The following is a 12,461-nucleotide window of genomic DNA, read 5'->3' on the forward strand; positions in this document are numbered from 1 at the left end:
ATAGGGGAACCCGTAGGTTCTTCCTGTGAAATACCGAATTCGCAATGCGGCAAACCAGGATTGATACATTTTTCTCCACTTTTTCCTTGCACCCGTGGCGCCGTTGCAGTAATCAAAATTGACCAAGAGAAAAGGTGCACATTATGAGGTCTCCGAAACTTGTCCCACAGGGTTAGCCAATATACAGCATCCATATACCTACATATGTGTAAGCACAATTTTGTAGAGCCGCTGAGGAGGTAAAAAGAAATGTGAATTTTTTCGAACGGGATACCTAGCTCCCTTTTACCATTTTTTAAATTGTAAAATGCCGCATAAAAAATAAAAGGGGAAAATGATACGTTTTTTTTTTTTTTTTTTTTTTTTTTTTTTTTTTTTTTTTGCTCTCCCTAGACATTTATTGTGTGCACGCCGATGTTTTGAAATTTTGTGAAGGTTTCCCTTCTCGCCTGTGCGTCTTTAGCATTTCTGTTCATGTGCAAAATTTTAAGGTAGGGACAATACATATGTGCGACATGCAGGTCTACGTTTTATAAAGACCAAAGGCGAAACTAATTGTGAACATTCCCTATGCAGTGCACTCCATTTATCAGGCGAAAGACGCGAGTCCCTTTTGTCCGGCAGAAATAACTATATAGCGTACCAACCGTTGGAGCTGCGCGCCCAAAGCAGGGCTCCAAGTGTGTCAGATAAAGAGGAAGCACATAAGGAGCGACGAAGTGAACAGTCACAAATTATATCGAACCACAGCAACGATAGGTTAGCAACCCTGATGAATAAAAGCAAATCAAAAAGCAAAAAGAAAAAAGGCATCAAGGGTAAAGACAATGAGACGAAGAATCTATCAAATGAGGAGATCGAAAATTTAGTCAAAATACAAAGGGAGGAACTGCTTAGGGCAGTTCAAAGGAAGCGCTTGCTGGAGAGCAGACTGGTTAGCTAATCTGAAAAAAAAAAAAAAAAAAAAAAAAAAAGTGCAAAAATGCCTTAACGGCAAGGCAAAAAAGGCATAAGAAAAAAAAAAAAACGCAAAAAGGCCTGAACGGCAAGGCAAAATTGCAAATGTTACAACCATAGGGCTCATCCCCTTCTTACCCCCTCGAAGGAAGAAAAGAAAAACGAACTGGAACGCTTCAAAAAGGAGTACCACGAATTGAAAAGCAAAGTAGACTTCCTTAGCGAGGGATGTGAAAAGTATGGAGAAAAGACCGAGGAAGAACCAAAGGTGATTAAAAACAAATCAGTCTTTTACAATTTTCAAAATGCAGAGGAGTTAAAAAAGCTGAACAAGGAAAAGGAAGATATAAAGACCATGATTGGGGAGAAGCACGAGCAGACAATGAATAATTTGGTAAACTTCATAGATCAACAACGAGTCAACTTGGATGATGTGAAAAACAGAAACTTCGAGGAAATAGACCACCTGAATGCGTCCTTCGATTTGGTAAGGATACGAGCCGAGGGCGGCCGGGGTACGCGCATGGTTATAGCTGTGTTAACAGGCACCATTAGAAGTAATCCAACACTGTCTCAACTGTAGCAATAAAAAGGAAAGCATCGGAGACTTCATACATGTGTGATACATAGAACATGGGTTATTGTGATACCTGCCATTTCTTTGACGGTGTGTGCACGTGCACGATATAATATCTCCCCCCCTAATTTTACGTCCCGCAGAAACTAAAAAAAATGGAGAAACTATTCAAAACATATCTGGAAGAATATGAACACGACATGAAAGACGAAATGGATGAAATGATTGATAATTACAACGTAATCGAGAGGAACGAAATAATTTATTTAAACAACCTGTACAATGATCATATTAACAGCATTAATGAAATACATGTCGATATGCTTCAAAATTGTAAGAATTATTATATAGAACAAATCAGGGGAAATATTGATAAAATAAAATCACTCAAGAGCAATATTAACGAGCTGGACGAGCGTGACCGGGAATTAAGAAACAACCTGAGCGTCCACAGTAGCCAGAATTTGGACATGGCGGAGAAAATAGGCTCCTTGGAGGTTAAGAGGTACAGTAGCGGTTTGTACAAAAATGTGTTAGTTGAAAGGCACCATTAGTAGGAGCACTTATGTGTGTACAAGCATGTGGAAAAATATTTTAGCCGGCTGAGGTGTTTTCATAATGTTCAAATGCACACACACACACAAACACACACATATATATATATATACACGCAGGGAAAACCTCAACAAGGACCTGAAATTTTACTCCAAAGACTTTGTAATCTTCAAAAACTTGGAGCTAATTTATAACGAAAGCAATATGTACATAAAAAATTTAAGAGAGTTCGCCCAGAATTCGAAGGAAAAAATTTCTCAAGTGGAGGAGGCGTTTGAGGAACTCCCACAAGGGGATGACCAAAATGGGGATGCTTATTTTGAAGGCCATTTTGAAGAAATAGAAAATAAAAATAGGCTATTAAGAAAAATGGTACAAAACATTGACCTGGACATGGACGCAGTGAACAAGGAATTAACTTCCTACATAAACAGCCATCATGTGAGGGATAACGATGTACAGAAGGTGCGGCAAGGAATAAACTTCTGCATGCAAACTTACAACAAAGAATTTGACAATCTGCTATATACGAAAAAGCGGGTGAAAAAAAAAATGAAAGACACTTCCAATGTGTACGAGAAAAAATTGCGCGACATAAATGTGAAGCAGGGTGGTTAGAGGTGGGAGGATGAACACTCCTATTGCGAATATTTTCGGTATAGTGCGTCCCTTCCTCAATTGGGGGCAGGTAGCAAAAAGGGGTAACTCGGAAAAAAAAAAAAAAAAAAAAAGAAAGAAAGAAAAACGGCGAAGTAGACTACATTTCGCTATCCCACTAGCTGGCTCCACAAAGTTAAATGTGTTAATAGGAAGTGCACCTGAAAAAGGCACTAATAAAACGTATGCACCTCGGCGTAATGGTCAAATGCGAGACCGTGAAATAGCATTTGTGGGAAGCCCCCCACATGTTCCGGTTCGCGTGAATAATTGCGCATTTATTTGTAACATTTTCGCTACTTGCTCACTTTTTGCGCGCGAACTAACCTTGTCATTTTAAGTAAAAATTAACATTTTTTTTTTTTTTTAGAAAAATTAAAACTGTTCATATGTAACGCCAATGTTGCGGCGGAACTGACTTTTAAACTGTGCGGAAATATCATGTGTGATCTTTGCGTCTTCGCTTCACACCTCTCATCGCGCGGCGCTATATGATAATGGTAAAAGCTGCAGTTGTATCCTGAATGGGATCACCTCGACAAGGGTATACAAGCTGCTTGCTCAAGTGGGCCCGTCAGGTGTAAAACACTTTGCAGATTCGCAACACCTCCTGATAAGCGGCAGGCCGAGTTTCCTATACCCAAATGAGTAAACCCAGGATTTCAATATGCCAGATAAAAAGCGTCGGCGACATCAAGGGATGGAGCTTGAAAGGAATAGAGTCATGCAGAAAGAAAATATTCGGGTACGCAGAAAATATGCCGGGCGAAAAAAACTGGATTAAACCTCTAGTAGGGAAGAGCATGCAAAATTATTATTTTCCGTCTAAATATTTACACTTAGATTTTAACTTAAAGGAGTATATGAGGATGCAGACCGTGCGTTTTAAAAAGAAGGAGATAGACGACAGCTTAATTAATTTACAAAAATGTATTAATCTCATAATTGAGAACAAAGACAAGGTGGAAAATTTTTTAGCAAGCATACCAAAGGAGTTGTATCTTGAAAATCAGAGCTTGAGAGATTTTTACTCTCTATATTTGACCGTCTTTCCCGACCATAAAGATCAGCACGAAGAGAAGTACCAACACAAGCATGCGTTATCGCCCGATGATTTAAGAGAATTAAATTTGCACGAACACAAATTCAGTTGGTTTAGTCAGCGAGTGAACAATGGTAGGGGAACGCAAGCGGATAAGTCCAATTTCGAGGACTCCCCTTTTTGCACACAAAATGGAAGTGAAAACGAAAATTACCTGAACAAGTCAGGCAAAATGGGAAAAAAAAAGGTGACACCCGAGGAGCAGGAAAAAGGTGAAGAACGCCAAGAGGCATGTGAAGAAGTAACAACACACACGAACAGTTATGACAAAATAATTTTTGCCAAAACGAAGGGAAGGCTGTCATTTAGGAGGATAATACTTGGGGAGAAATCCCCGGAACGTGGGGATAAGCCGCTGACAGGATTGAATTGTGGGAAGGAAGTAAATACAACAGTCGAAAAGCTACACTACGTAGACTGTGACGTGAATATAGGACTAGAGGAGCGCCGAGAAAAAACGAAAGCAGAAATTGAGGAACACGAAACATCAAAAAATCACCTTTTGAATTTGCTAAGCCAAAATGAACATTTACAAAACACTTTTTCCATCAGAAACAGGTTTATCGATCCGCTGTATCTCCGACGTAGGTATTCCTTCATTGACAAATTAACAAAAAAGAAAATAAAAAAAGAAAAGTATAAAACTTACAGAAAGCACTTCATTCAACATGCCGATGAGAAGGAAGTGTGGCCAGATAACAAAGGATTGCTCAACAAGGTTTACCCAAATCCCTACTCGTGACATTTGCGCGTCCGCGAAAAATTGCCAACGTTTCGCGCGTCGAACTTTTCGTCCTGCATGGAGCAGTTGCATGTGAGGGAAAGTTTCTCCGTTTTTTTTTTTTTTTTTTATTTTTCTTTTTTTTTTTTGTCATTTCACCGCTGTTCCATTTTGCCATTATCCCTTGTGCGCTTTTTTTTTTTTTTTTTTTTTTTTCGCTCCGTACAGTGGAGTGACCAACCCATCACACTTTTTGTGGTGTGTCCCACCAGTGATGATATCTCCAATTAGCCATTTTTAACTGAACTGGCTGAATTTTATTTTTGCACAATTGGGTAGAAATAGTGCAAGATCATTAGGGGAGGCATTTGGGAAAGCACTGCCACAGTGCTGTAGCTACGTTAGGGCAATCTTGTAGCAACTTCCCCGTCGCACACAAAAAGATGGAGAGACAGCAACGGGCATATGCAAAGAAGTTCCAGGTGGAATACCCCGAGCGGCTGGATGGACTTCATCTGAGCCTCCTTTTGAATACGCCGCTCTTGAACCTGATGCCGAAAAGGGATGTGCACATTGACATGATCCATCTGGAGAGAGAAAGGCAGAAATTGTTAGTGGACATGGAAAATGAAAGAAGTATAAAAAATAAAGAAAAGGTGAATATACTGAGTACATACTATACGGATAATGAGCAGTTAGTTTACTCTACACTGTCTCCATTTATTGAGTTAAAAAAATATTCTTTTGAGGGGTATGTCATGTCCACCTTTGCCATTAAGGTAAACCCCTCTTATTACTCTGCGTGGATATACAGGAGGAAGTGCCTGCGTAAACTGAACATGAATTTGCGAAATGAATTGCTCTTTACAAAGTGTATTATATGCGACAATATAAAAAGTTTCCAGAGTTGGTTTCACCGTAGGTGGCTCGTCGAGTATATTTGCAAAATGGCAAGGAGGGGTGTGCGCCGGGGGGAGAAAGACGTCGGTAGCTGCCCCGTCAGTGCAGGGCACCGCCAAGGGGAGTGTCACTCGGGGGGGCACAAAATCGACTGGAACAGTTACGACTTGGAGGATGAGGAGAACTTCATCAGCAGCGACGGCAGCGATGGAGGCGATGGAAGTGGTAGCAACGATAGTAGTGGTAGTTTTGGCCGGCCTGCTGATGAGCACTTCCAGGAAGAAGACGCCTTTTTAAGCAACTGCGAGGAGGCGGACTTTGAGGCGGAAAAAAAAGATGTAGTCATTCTGCACGAAGATTTGCAAAACCTTGTTGAAAGCTGTGAATTTTTTAAAAACGCTTTAAGGCCAAACGAGGAGACGATAAACATAGATGAATTTTTATACGAAGAAATGCTTTACAGTAACTGCGACATATTTCTGGACGCAAAAAATTACAACTCCTGGGCACATAAAACATGGCTAATTGATAAATTAGGCATTTTTAACAGTAAATATTTACGTGAAAAATATAATATCATATCGCATGAATTTAACTTCATAAATTATTTTTTAAAACATGACATTTACAACAACTCCGTATGGGTGTACAGATATTTTATATTGAACAAATTGAAATACACACGTAAGTTACATAAAATGGAGAGGGAAATTAAATTCTGCTTAAATTTTGCCAAACAGTTCCCTCATAATGAGGCTATTTTCAAGTACCTCTTTCGCGTTATTTTCATGTATACCGATTTGTACAAAAAAAAAAAAAAAAATGTGACGGACATTTTTGAAATTCCGCTACTCCTCAATTTGAAAGAACAATTGGCCAAACTGGCAGATCAGTCGAAATATGTTTTGATTTTTCTCTCGGAACTTTACTCCTTCAATGGTCAGTGTGACCAAGAAATGCAGGTAAGCCACGAAACGGAAGGCACACATACATATATGTGTAGGTGCAAAAATGTGTGAATTTTAGTGGACAGTAATAATACAATCAACCATTTGATGCTTCTTCCCTGTGCATTTTCCTCCTTTTTTTTTGTGGACACCTAGAGGAGAAATCCTTGTGAGAGTATACACAACCACGTATCATACATTGTGCAACATGGTCTCTCATGTTGCGAACGCATTCAAATTATCAACTACATCATATGGAATATGCCTCGCAAACTTTTCATATTATCCACCTTTTTACATATGCAGTGCTACAGGCATCTGGAAAAAAACGACAACTTTAACGATGCTGTGTGGAGATACAGAATTGAGGAAGTCCAAATGAAGCAACCACGTGAAGGGAAGTCGATGTGAAGTATGGGCAAGACCGTACACCTCTCTTTTTTCCATTACATTCGGATGTCCCATCGCGCGGGACAGGAACCCCCCACTTCAAAATATATATATATATATATATATATGGATCCCTCTCCCCCCCGTTGGAAGTTCACATATAGTTGCTATTTTTGAAGTAAAAGGAAAGAACAACCACGTTAAAATACATCGCACATATATCGCGTTAGTTGCATATCGCGGGTCAGTGGACTGTTCTCCCCCCGTGGGCGCACGACAATTTTTCTTATGCGTACCTCTTCTACATTTAATTGCCAATACGGGGTGCCCCTCTTTTTGTTGGGTTTTTTAATTGTCCCTTTTTTTTTCTTTTTTTCTTTTTTTTTCCTGTTAAAACCAGTTTTTTTCGTAAAAGAAGCACACATGATGTGATGCATTTTGCTACATTTGTTCAAATAAATAATGTTCCAACGAATTGGGGAGGAACCGCATAAAAAAAGGTACCTCCGCCGTGTAGGGTAACACTATACGTGCGCTAATAACTCTGTAGGGTAAATTATATATACCCCCCCCCATTTGTGGGATTTTCTTTTTTTTCTTTTTTGAAGAGCTTTAAGCTGTTCCCCTTTATTTTTTCCTTTTTTTTCTTTTGCCTTGCCCTGTGGCACGTAAAAAAAAAAAAAAAAAAAAAAAACTACGTAATAATTCAAGGGGGTTTAAAAAAAAAAAAAAAAAAAATATGAACGGTGCATAATTTTTTTTTAAATTGTTCAACATGTAAATGGTTGGTGTATATTTTGTATATTCAGCAGGGGGGCGTATCGTCATACAAATTGATTTTTCCACTACTTTTTTTGTTTGTTATTTTTACGGAGGAGCATATTACCTATAATAGATTAACCTCCAGTCAATTTATTACTATATCATCCGAGCCGAAAGCGTAGGAACGCTTATGAAATATATACCCCACCAAAATTGTGAGCATACTTTAAGGTAATCAAAACAAGCCTCTCGTTATCTTTCCCCCCCAACATAATAAAAACTGGTGTATAATTTCTGCGCCTGGCTGATTTTTTTTTTTTTTTCCTTCAAAAATTAAGGGCAAAAAAATTTGCGCACAAAATAACAAAAAAAAAAAAAAAAAAAAAAAAAAAAATGTTTATTGTAACATTTTGGAAGAATCATCCATAAGATATATTTTAACGAATAAAAAATAATGCTACAAAAAGAGAGTCAATTTTTAGAGAAGATACTGACATCCTCCTTTTCATAGGAATTTTTTATTTTAATATAGAATAAAATTTTACAAGCTTAAAGTTCGCTCTTTCGGAAAAACAAAATGGTAAGTCACTGTTCCAAAAGGGGAACCCCATTTGTTACATCATTGGCGTTATTTTGTTACGTGTGGTGATATGTGGGATTTTACTTAATGTGGGTACATCGTACATAGCTGGGAAGGGCTAATCTCAAATGAGGGGAAAATTTTTCAATTCCACCTTTTTTTGATGAAGGCAATCCCCGTTTAATCCCTTTCACAGTTCTGCTCCCGCTGCGTATTTCAATGTTCAGCCTGCGGATTTGCTTCCCTTATGAGTTAACCCCTCCACCATCTGCATATGCGAATAAAAAAAAAAAAATAATGGCGATATGTTCACTTCATCTCCCCCGCCCCTTCTCCCCTCCGTAGGGACGAGTACGAACGAAAACCATCAAAAGGGCCGCCAGGCAAATTGTGGAAAAGTACTATGCCAAGCTAACCCTCGACTTTCAAATAAACAAAAAGATTACAGAGGAAGTTGCCATCATTCCCTCCAAGAGAATGAAAAATAAAGTTGCTGGATTTGTTACCCACCTGATGAAGAGGATCCAGAAGGGACCAGTCAGAGGTATCAGTTTGAAGCTCCAAGAAGAGGAGAGAGAAAGACGTTTAGACTTTGTTCCAGAGAAATCGCAAATCGATGTCAATGTCATTTATGTCGAGCCTGACACTGTACGTATGATTAAGGCGCTTGGAATAAACATCAGCAACATGAAGGTGCACAACCCCATGATCAACTCCAACCAACAGAAGCAGAACAGGATGAACACCCATTACTAGGAGGGTAGCGGCAAGAATGGCGGAAAGGCGTTTACGTAGCAACTAGGGCCTACTTGAAAAAGCGCATTCCACGTAACTCCTTTGAGGTCACGCCTTGCGTTTAAGACTAAGCGAAAGCGCATTACAGCCACGAAAGAAGCGCATTATAGAGGACCCACTATACACACAGCTACCTTAACATCCGCAGCCTTACATAGAGGAGGCATATTCATCTGTACGCACCACCCAACGGATGTTTACACATATGACCATTTCGTTTTTTTTTTTTTTTTTTAAAAAAAACAGCCACGTACGAACTGAACCGTTTGACTTCTGTTTTAATTTTTTAAAATATAAATAAAGATGACTGAGGTGGAAGTTGTTCCCATTGCTTGGTCACCTGTGCTGACCAAATATGAAGAGGATAACCCACACCACATCGAAAAAGTATACTTGTGTATTGTATGCACTTTGGGAAGAGGGAAGGGTCATACACCCACATGTGTCATTCAAATAAATGTTATTGACCTACTGTAAAATGGTGCTGTACTGGTTGGAGAAACAATCAATGTTCGGTCGATCATATATTGCCCATTTTTCCCGTTAGCGGTTTTTTTTTTTTTCCTTTTCAAAGGTGACTTCCCCGACGAATATCGTCCCGGTTGATGGGGAAAAGCAATTCCTTCTATTCCACCGAAATTGCACCTATTAAGTAAACGGTGCTTAATTTTTATTTGAAAAAAAAGATAAAATTTTTGCTAGACCGATGAGGACGGGAGGGTATAGGGTCCTCCTATTGGAAAAGAAAAAAAAAAAAAAAAAAACTATGCAAAACTTCGTGTAACACATCGCGGTCATCATTCCCACGAACCGCTATAAAAAAAAAAAAAAAAAAAAAAAAAAAAAAAAAACCACACGTCATTCATTATCCGCCTTGTTATTGAGGTCATCAAAGTTGAGTTTCTCCCCGAAAAGGTTTTCCCAAATTTGAAGAAGATCATTAGTGGCGGTTTCGAAATGGGAAGTAGCATCATAGGACGAAGTAACAAAAATGTTATCGTCTGGTTTGTTCGTTGTGGAAACGTAGAGGTCGGATATCTTCACAAATTTATCCTCAATAGGTCCCAAAAGTTCAAGGGGTTTCTCGATCTCCTTTATTGGGTTGTTCGTTTCAACGGTAGCAGACACGATAGCAATATATTTACCCTTAAGTGAAACACCATGTTGGAAGGAGACCAAATTTATATAAATGTCACTCTTCCTGTTTAGCTGATTTTGAGGAATAATAATTTGACAACTATTTATATCGTTGGTCTCCGGGATGGGGTTACTTAAAATGCATATACATCTGATGACTTGCCCGATTTTTTTAACTTTGTCTTTTAAATGCGTAACGTAAGAAGGATCACAAATTACTTTATCACAGTAGGCAATTTCTCCATCACTTGATTTTATACCACACACTTTTTTATTTTCATTAAAAACAAAATCGACAACATTTTTGTTTAACATAAATGTGCCTCCATTAATTGCACACATTCTGGAGAAACCTTCTGGAATTCCTCCCAGGCCATACAAAGGGTAAATAAATGGGGACTTTCCAAAGGCTGAAATGGATTGCATGTACAGTTTGATCCTCTCCAAGGTTTTGTAAGCTGGTTCGTTCAGATAGTCATCATTCAGGTAAAGTGCTACTGCATGGCCAAGAAAGTCGATGGTCAGCTGACATAAATTGAAGTACTTATATATGTCCATCATGGTCAATCGGTAGGGGTCTAAACCATCCCAGGTATTTCTGTTGTTAGCATCCCACTCGCTTACATACTTGTAAAAATTTTTACATCTATTTTTTTCCATGAGTGACAATAGTGGGGAGACGAGCGCTTCCATATCGGTGGCGGGCACTTTGTGAATGAACTTCTCCGAATAGAGCAACCCCTTCTTCTGGTGTTGGTACACGTAGGATCCTTCGACGACTAGCCATTCTAGGTAATTGGTTACCCTCGTTTTCTTCAGAATCTTTACCAAATTTCCGCCCACCAGGATAAATTTCGGAATCAGGTCCACGTTCCAGTGTCTATTCTCGCCATACTTGCTAGGAATCTTCTCATCTATCACGTGGTTATACAGGAGTAGGTGGATGAAAGGAGGCCGTTAAAAGGAAGGAAATAAAATGTGGCCGCTGTACAATGAGAACAGTTCAGTAGAGCGACCTTCCAGTAGAATTTCCCGTTGCCAAACCACACAAAGTACAGCATGCTCAGGAAGTTTTGGCGCGTTCCAGCGCGTGCACACTCGATCAAACACTTACTTGGCTTAAACGTGCTGTACAGGTTGGTTAAATTGAGGGACGCCGTTTCTCCGCCATAGTAGGGGTTTCTATCGAGAACGAGAATTTTCTTTCCTACAAAAGGGGGAAAACCAAAACGTATGTAATATAAGTACATGTCCACATGATGAATTTTTTTTTTTTTTTTTTTTTTTTTTTTTTTTTTCTTGTTCAGGTGATATCGTGGTGAGAGGATAAAGAATGTATTTCTCAAAGCATCGAAATCCACGTGAACAGAAGACACTTTGCATATTCATTTTACCATAATGTGAGAGAAGTCCGCTCAGGATGCATTCCTTCAGTCCTGTGCCGAGAATGATTACCTAAAAGTTTTTCAAAACGAAATATGTGTGAAGGGTTCGCAGAATTGTATGAACGGTCAGGTTAATTGGAACCATTAACAAATTGTGCACACAGAATGGCGTTAAAGGAAGCGGAAGACATCTTCAATGGAAGGATACAAACAATGCAACGGAAGGATGAATTGTATATACATAGGGGTAGGAAGTGCAACACACTACGTTTATAACGAATGTGCTGATTCGCCCTCTCATGTGTATATATGCTCCTTGTAAGCGCATTTTTCTTCTTCATTGTATTACATCATAATGCTCATTCATTTTATTATCCTGGAGTGCGTGGAAGGAGATAACTTGGGGGTTCTGTTTCGATTGTTTTCACCTTAAAATAAATTTCTACTCGGTTATTTTATTGCTCTTATGTTTTTCCTCTTTTCTGCTTTATTCTTTTTTCTTTTTTTTTTTTTTTCTTCTTGCTTGTGCGAACACTTCGGATGCCCCCTCTTATTCATAAACGGCCAAGCCTAAAATGGCTTCTCACAAAACTAGTAAAAATCAGTTACGATGTGCAAGCGCTGTGTCAAGTTGCCTTTTCCGCGGGGAAGAAAAAAAAAATTCAAATATCGCATTCGGGTGGAGTAAAGTACTACGTGATGCGACTGGTTATTTTAGATTAAACTGCTTGGCAATGCATGCCGAGGGCGAAGAAAAAAAAAAAAAAAAAAAAAAAAAAAAGCGAAACTTTCCCTTATTTGCGCTTGAATAGGAAGCGATAAGGCCTCCGGGAAATAACACTATTATTCACTCACATGCACATGCGTAAGTGTCGGCCATAAAGAGCTCCTTTGTGAAACGAATTGTGCTGCAATTATTTTTTAGTCTTATTCAAATTGCAAAATGCAGAAAGGGGCAAAAGAAAAAAAAGTGACGCGTACTGGGAGCACCGCGCG

At 39.0% G+C, this 12,461-nt stretch overlaps 5 protein-coding genes across 5 annotated transcripts; 4 read left to right on the plus strand and 1 right to left on the minus strand.

Annotated features, from left to right (window-relative positions):
- Positions 1 to 772: 772 nt before the first annotated feature.
- PKNH_1461700 (GAS8-like protein, putative) lies at positions 773 to 2,707 on the plus strand (the record flags this gene model as incomplete). Its single annotated transcript, XM_039113691.1, has 4 exons — positions 773 to 934; positions 1,106 to 1,444; positions 1,678 to 2,039; positions 2,209 to 2,707. 4 exons carry the CDS (start codon positions 773 to 775, stop codon positions 2,705 to 2,707), a joined length of 1,362 nt encoding a protein of 453 aa, XP_038970059.1.
- Positions 2,708 to 3,390: 683 nt separating this feature from the next.
- On the plus strand, positions 3,391 to 4,590 carry PKNH_1461800 (uncharacterized protein; the record flags this gene model as incomplete). Its single annotated transcript, XM_002262461.1, has 1 exon — positions 3,391 to 4,590. One exon carries the CDS (start codon positions 3,391 to 3,393, stop codon positions 4,588 to 4,590), a length of 1,200 nt encoding a protein of 399 aa, XP_002262497.1.
- A 422-nt stretch (positions 4,591 to 5,012) lies between these two features.
- PKNH_1461900 (protein farnesyltransferase subunit alpha, putative) lies at positions 5,013 to 6,827 on the plus strand (the record flags this gene model as incomplete). The annotated part of the gene is made up of 2 exons (XM_039113692.1): positions 5,013 to 6,431; positions 6,723 to 6,827. The coding sequence occupies 2 exons, from the start codon at positions 5,013 to 5,015 to the stop codon at positions 6,825 to 6,827; spliced, it is 1,524 nt and encodes a 507-aa protein (XP_038970060.1).
- A 1,318-nt stretch (positions 6,828 to 8,145) lies between these two features.
- PKNH_1462000 (40S ribosomal protein S17, putative) lies at positions 8,146 to 8,904 on the plus strand (the record flags this gene model as incomplete). The annotated part of the gene is made up of 2 exons (XM_002262463.1): positions 8,146 to 8,148; positions 8,494 to 8,904. The coding sequence occupies 2 exons, from the start codon at positions 8,146 to 8,148 to the stop codon at positions 8,902 to 8,904; spliced, it is 414 nt and encodes a 137-aa protein (XP_002262499.1).
- Positions 8,905 to 9,801: 897 nt separating this feature from the next.
- Positions 9,802 to 11,832, minus strand: PKNH_1462100 (rabGDI protein, putative; the record flags this gene model as incomplete). Its single annotated transcript, XM_039113693.1, has 4 exons — positions 9,802 to 10,994; positions 11,195 to 11,287; positions 11,475 to 11,535; positions 11,815 to 11,832. The coding sequence occupies 4 exons, from the start codon at positions 11,830 to 11,832 to the stop codon at positions 9,802 to 9,804; spliced, it is 1,365 nt and encodes a 454-aa protein (XP_038970061.1).
- Positions 11,833 to 12,461: the final 629 nt, after the last annotated feature.

The sequence above is a fragment of the Plasmodium knowlesi genome, assembly GCF_000006355.2.
Source record: "Plasmodium knowlesi strain H genome assembly, chromosome: 14".
Lineage (NCBI taxonomy): Eukaryota > Apicomplexa > Aconoidasida > Haemosporida > Plasmodiidae > Plasmodium > Plasmodium knowlesi.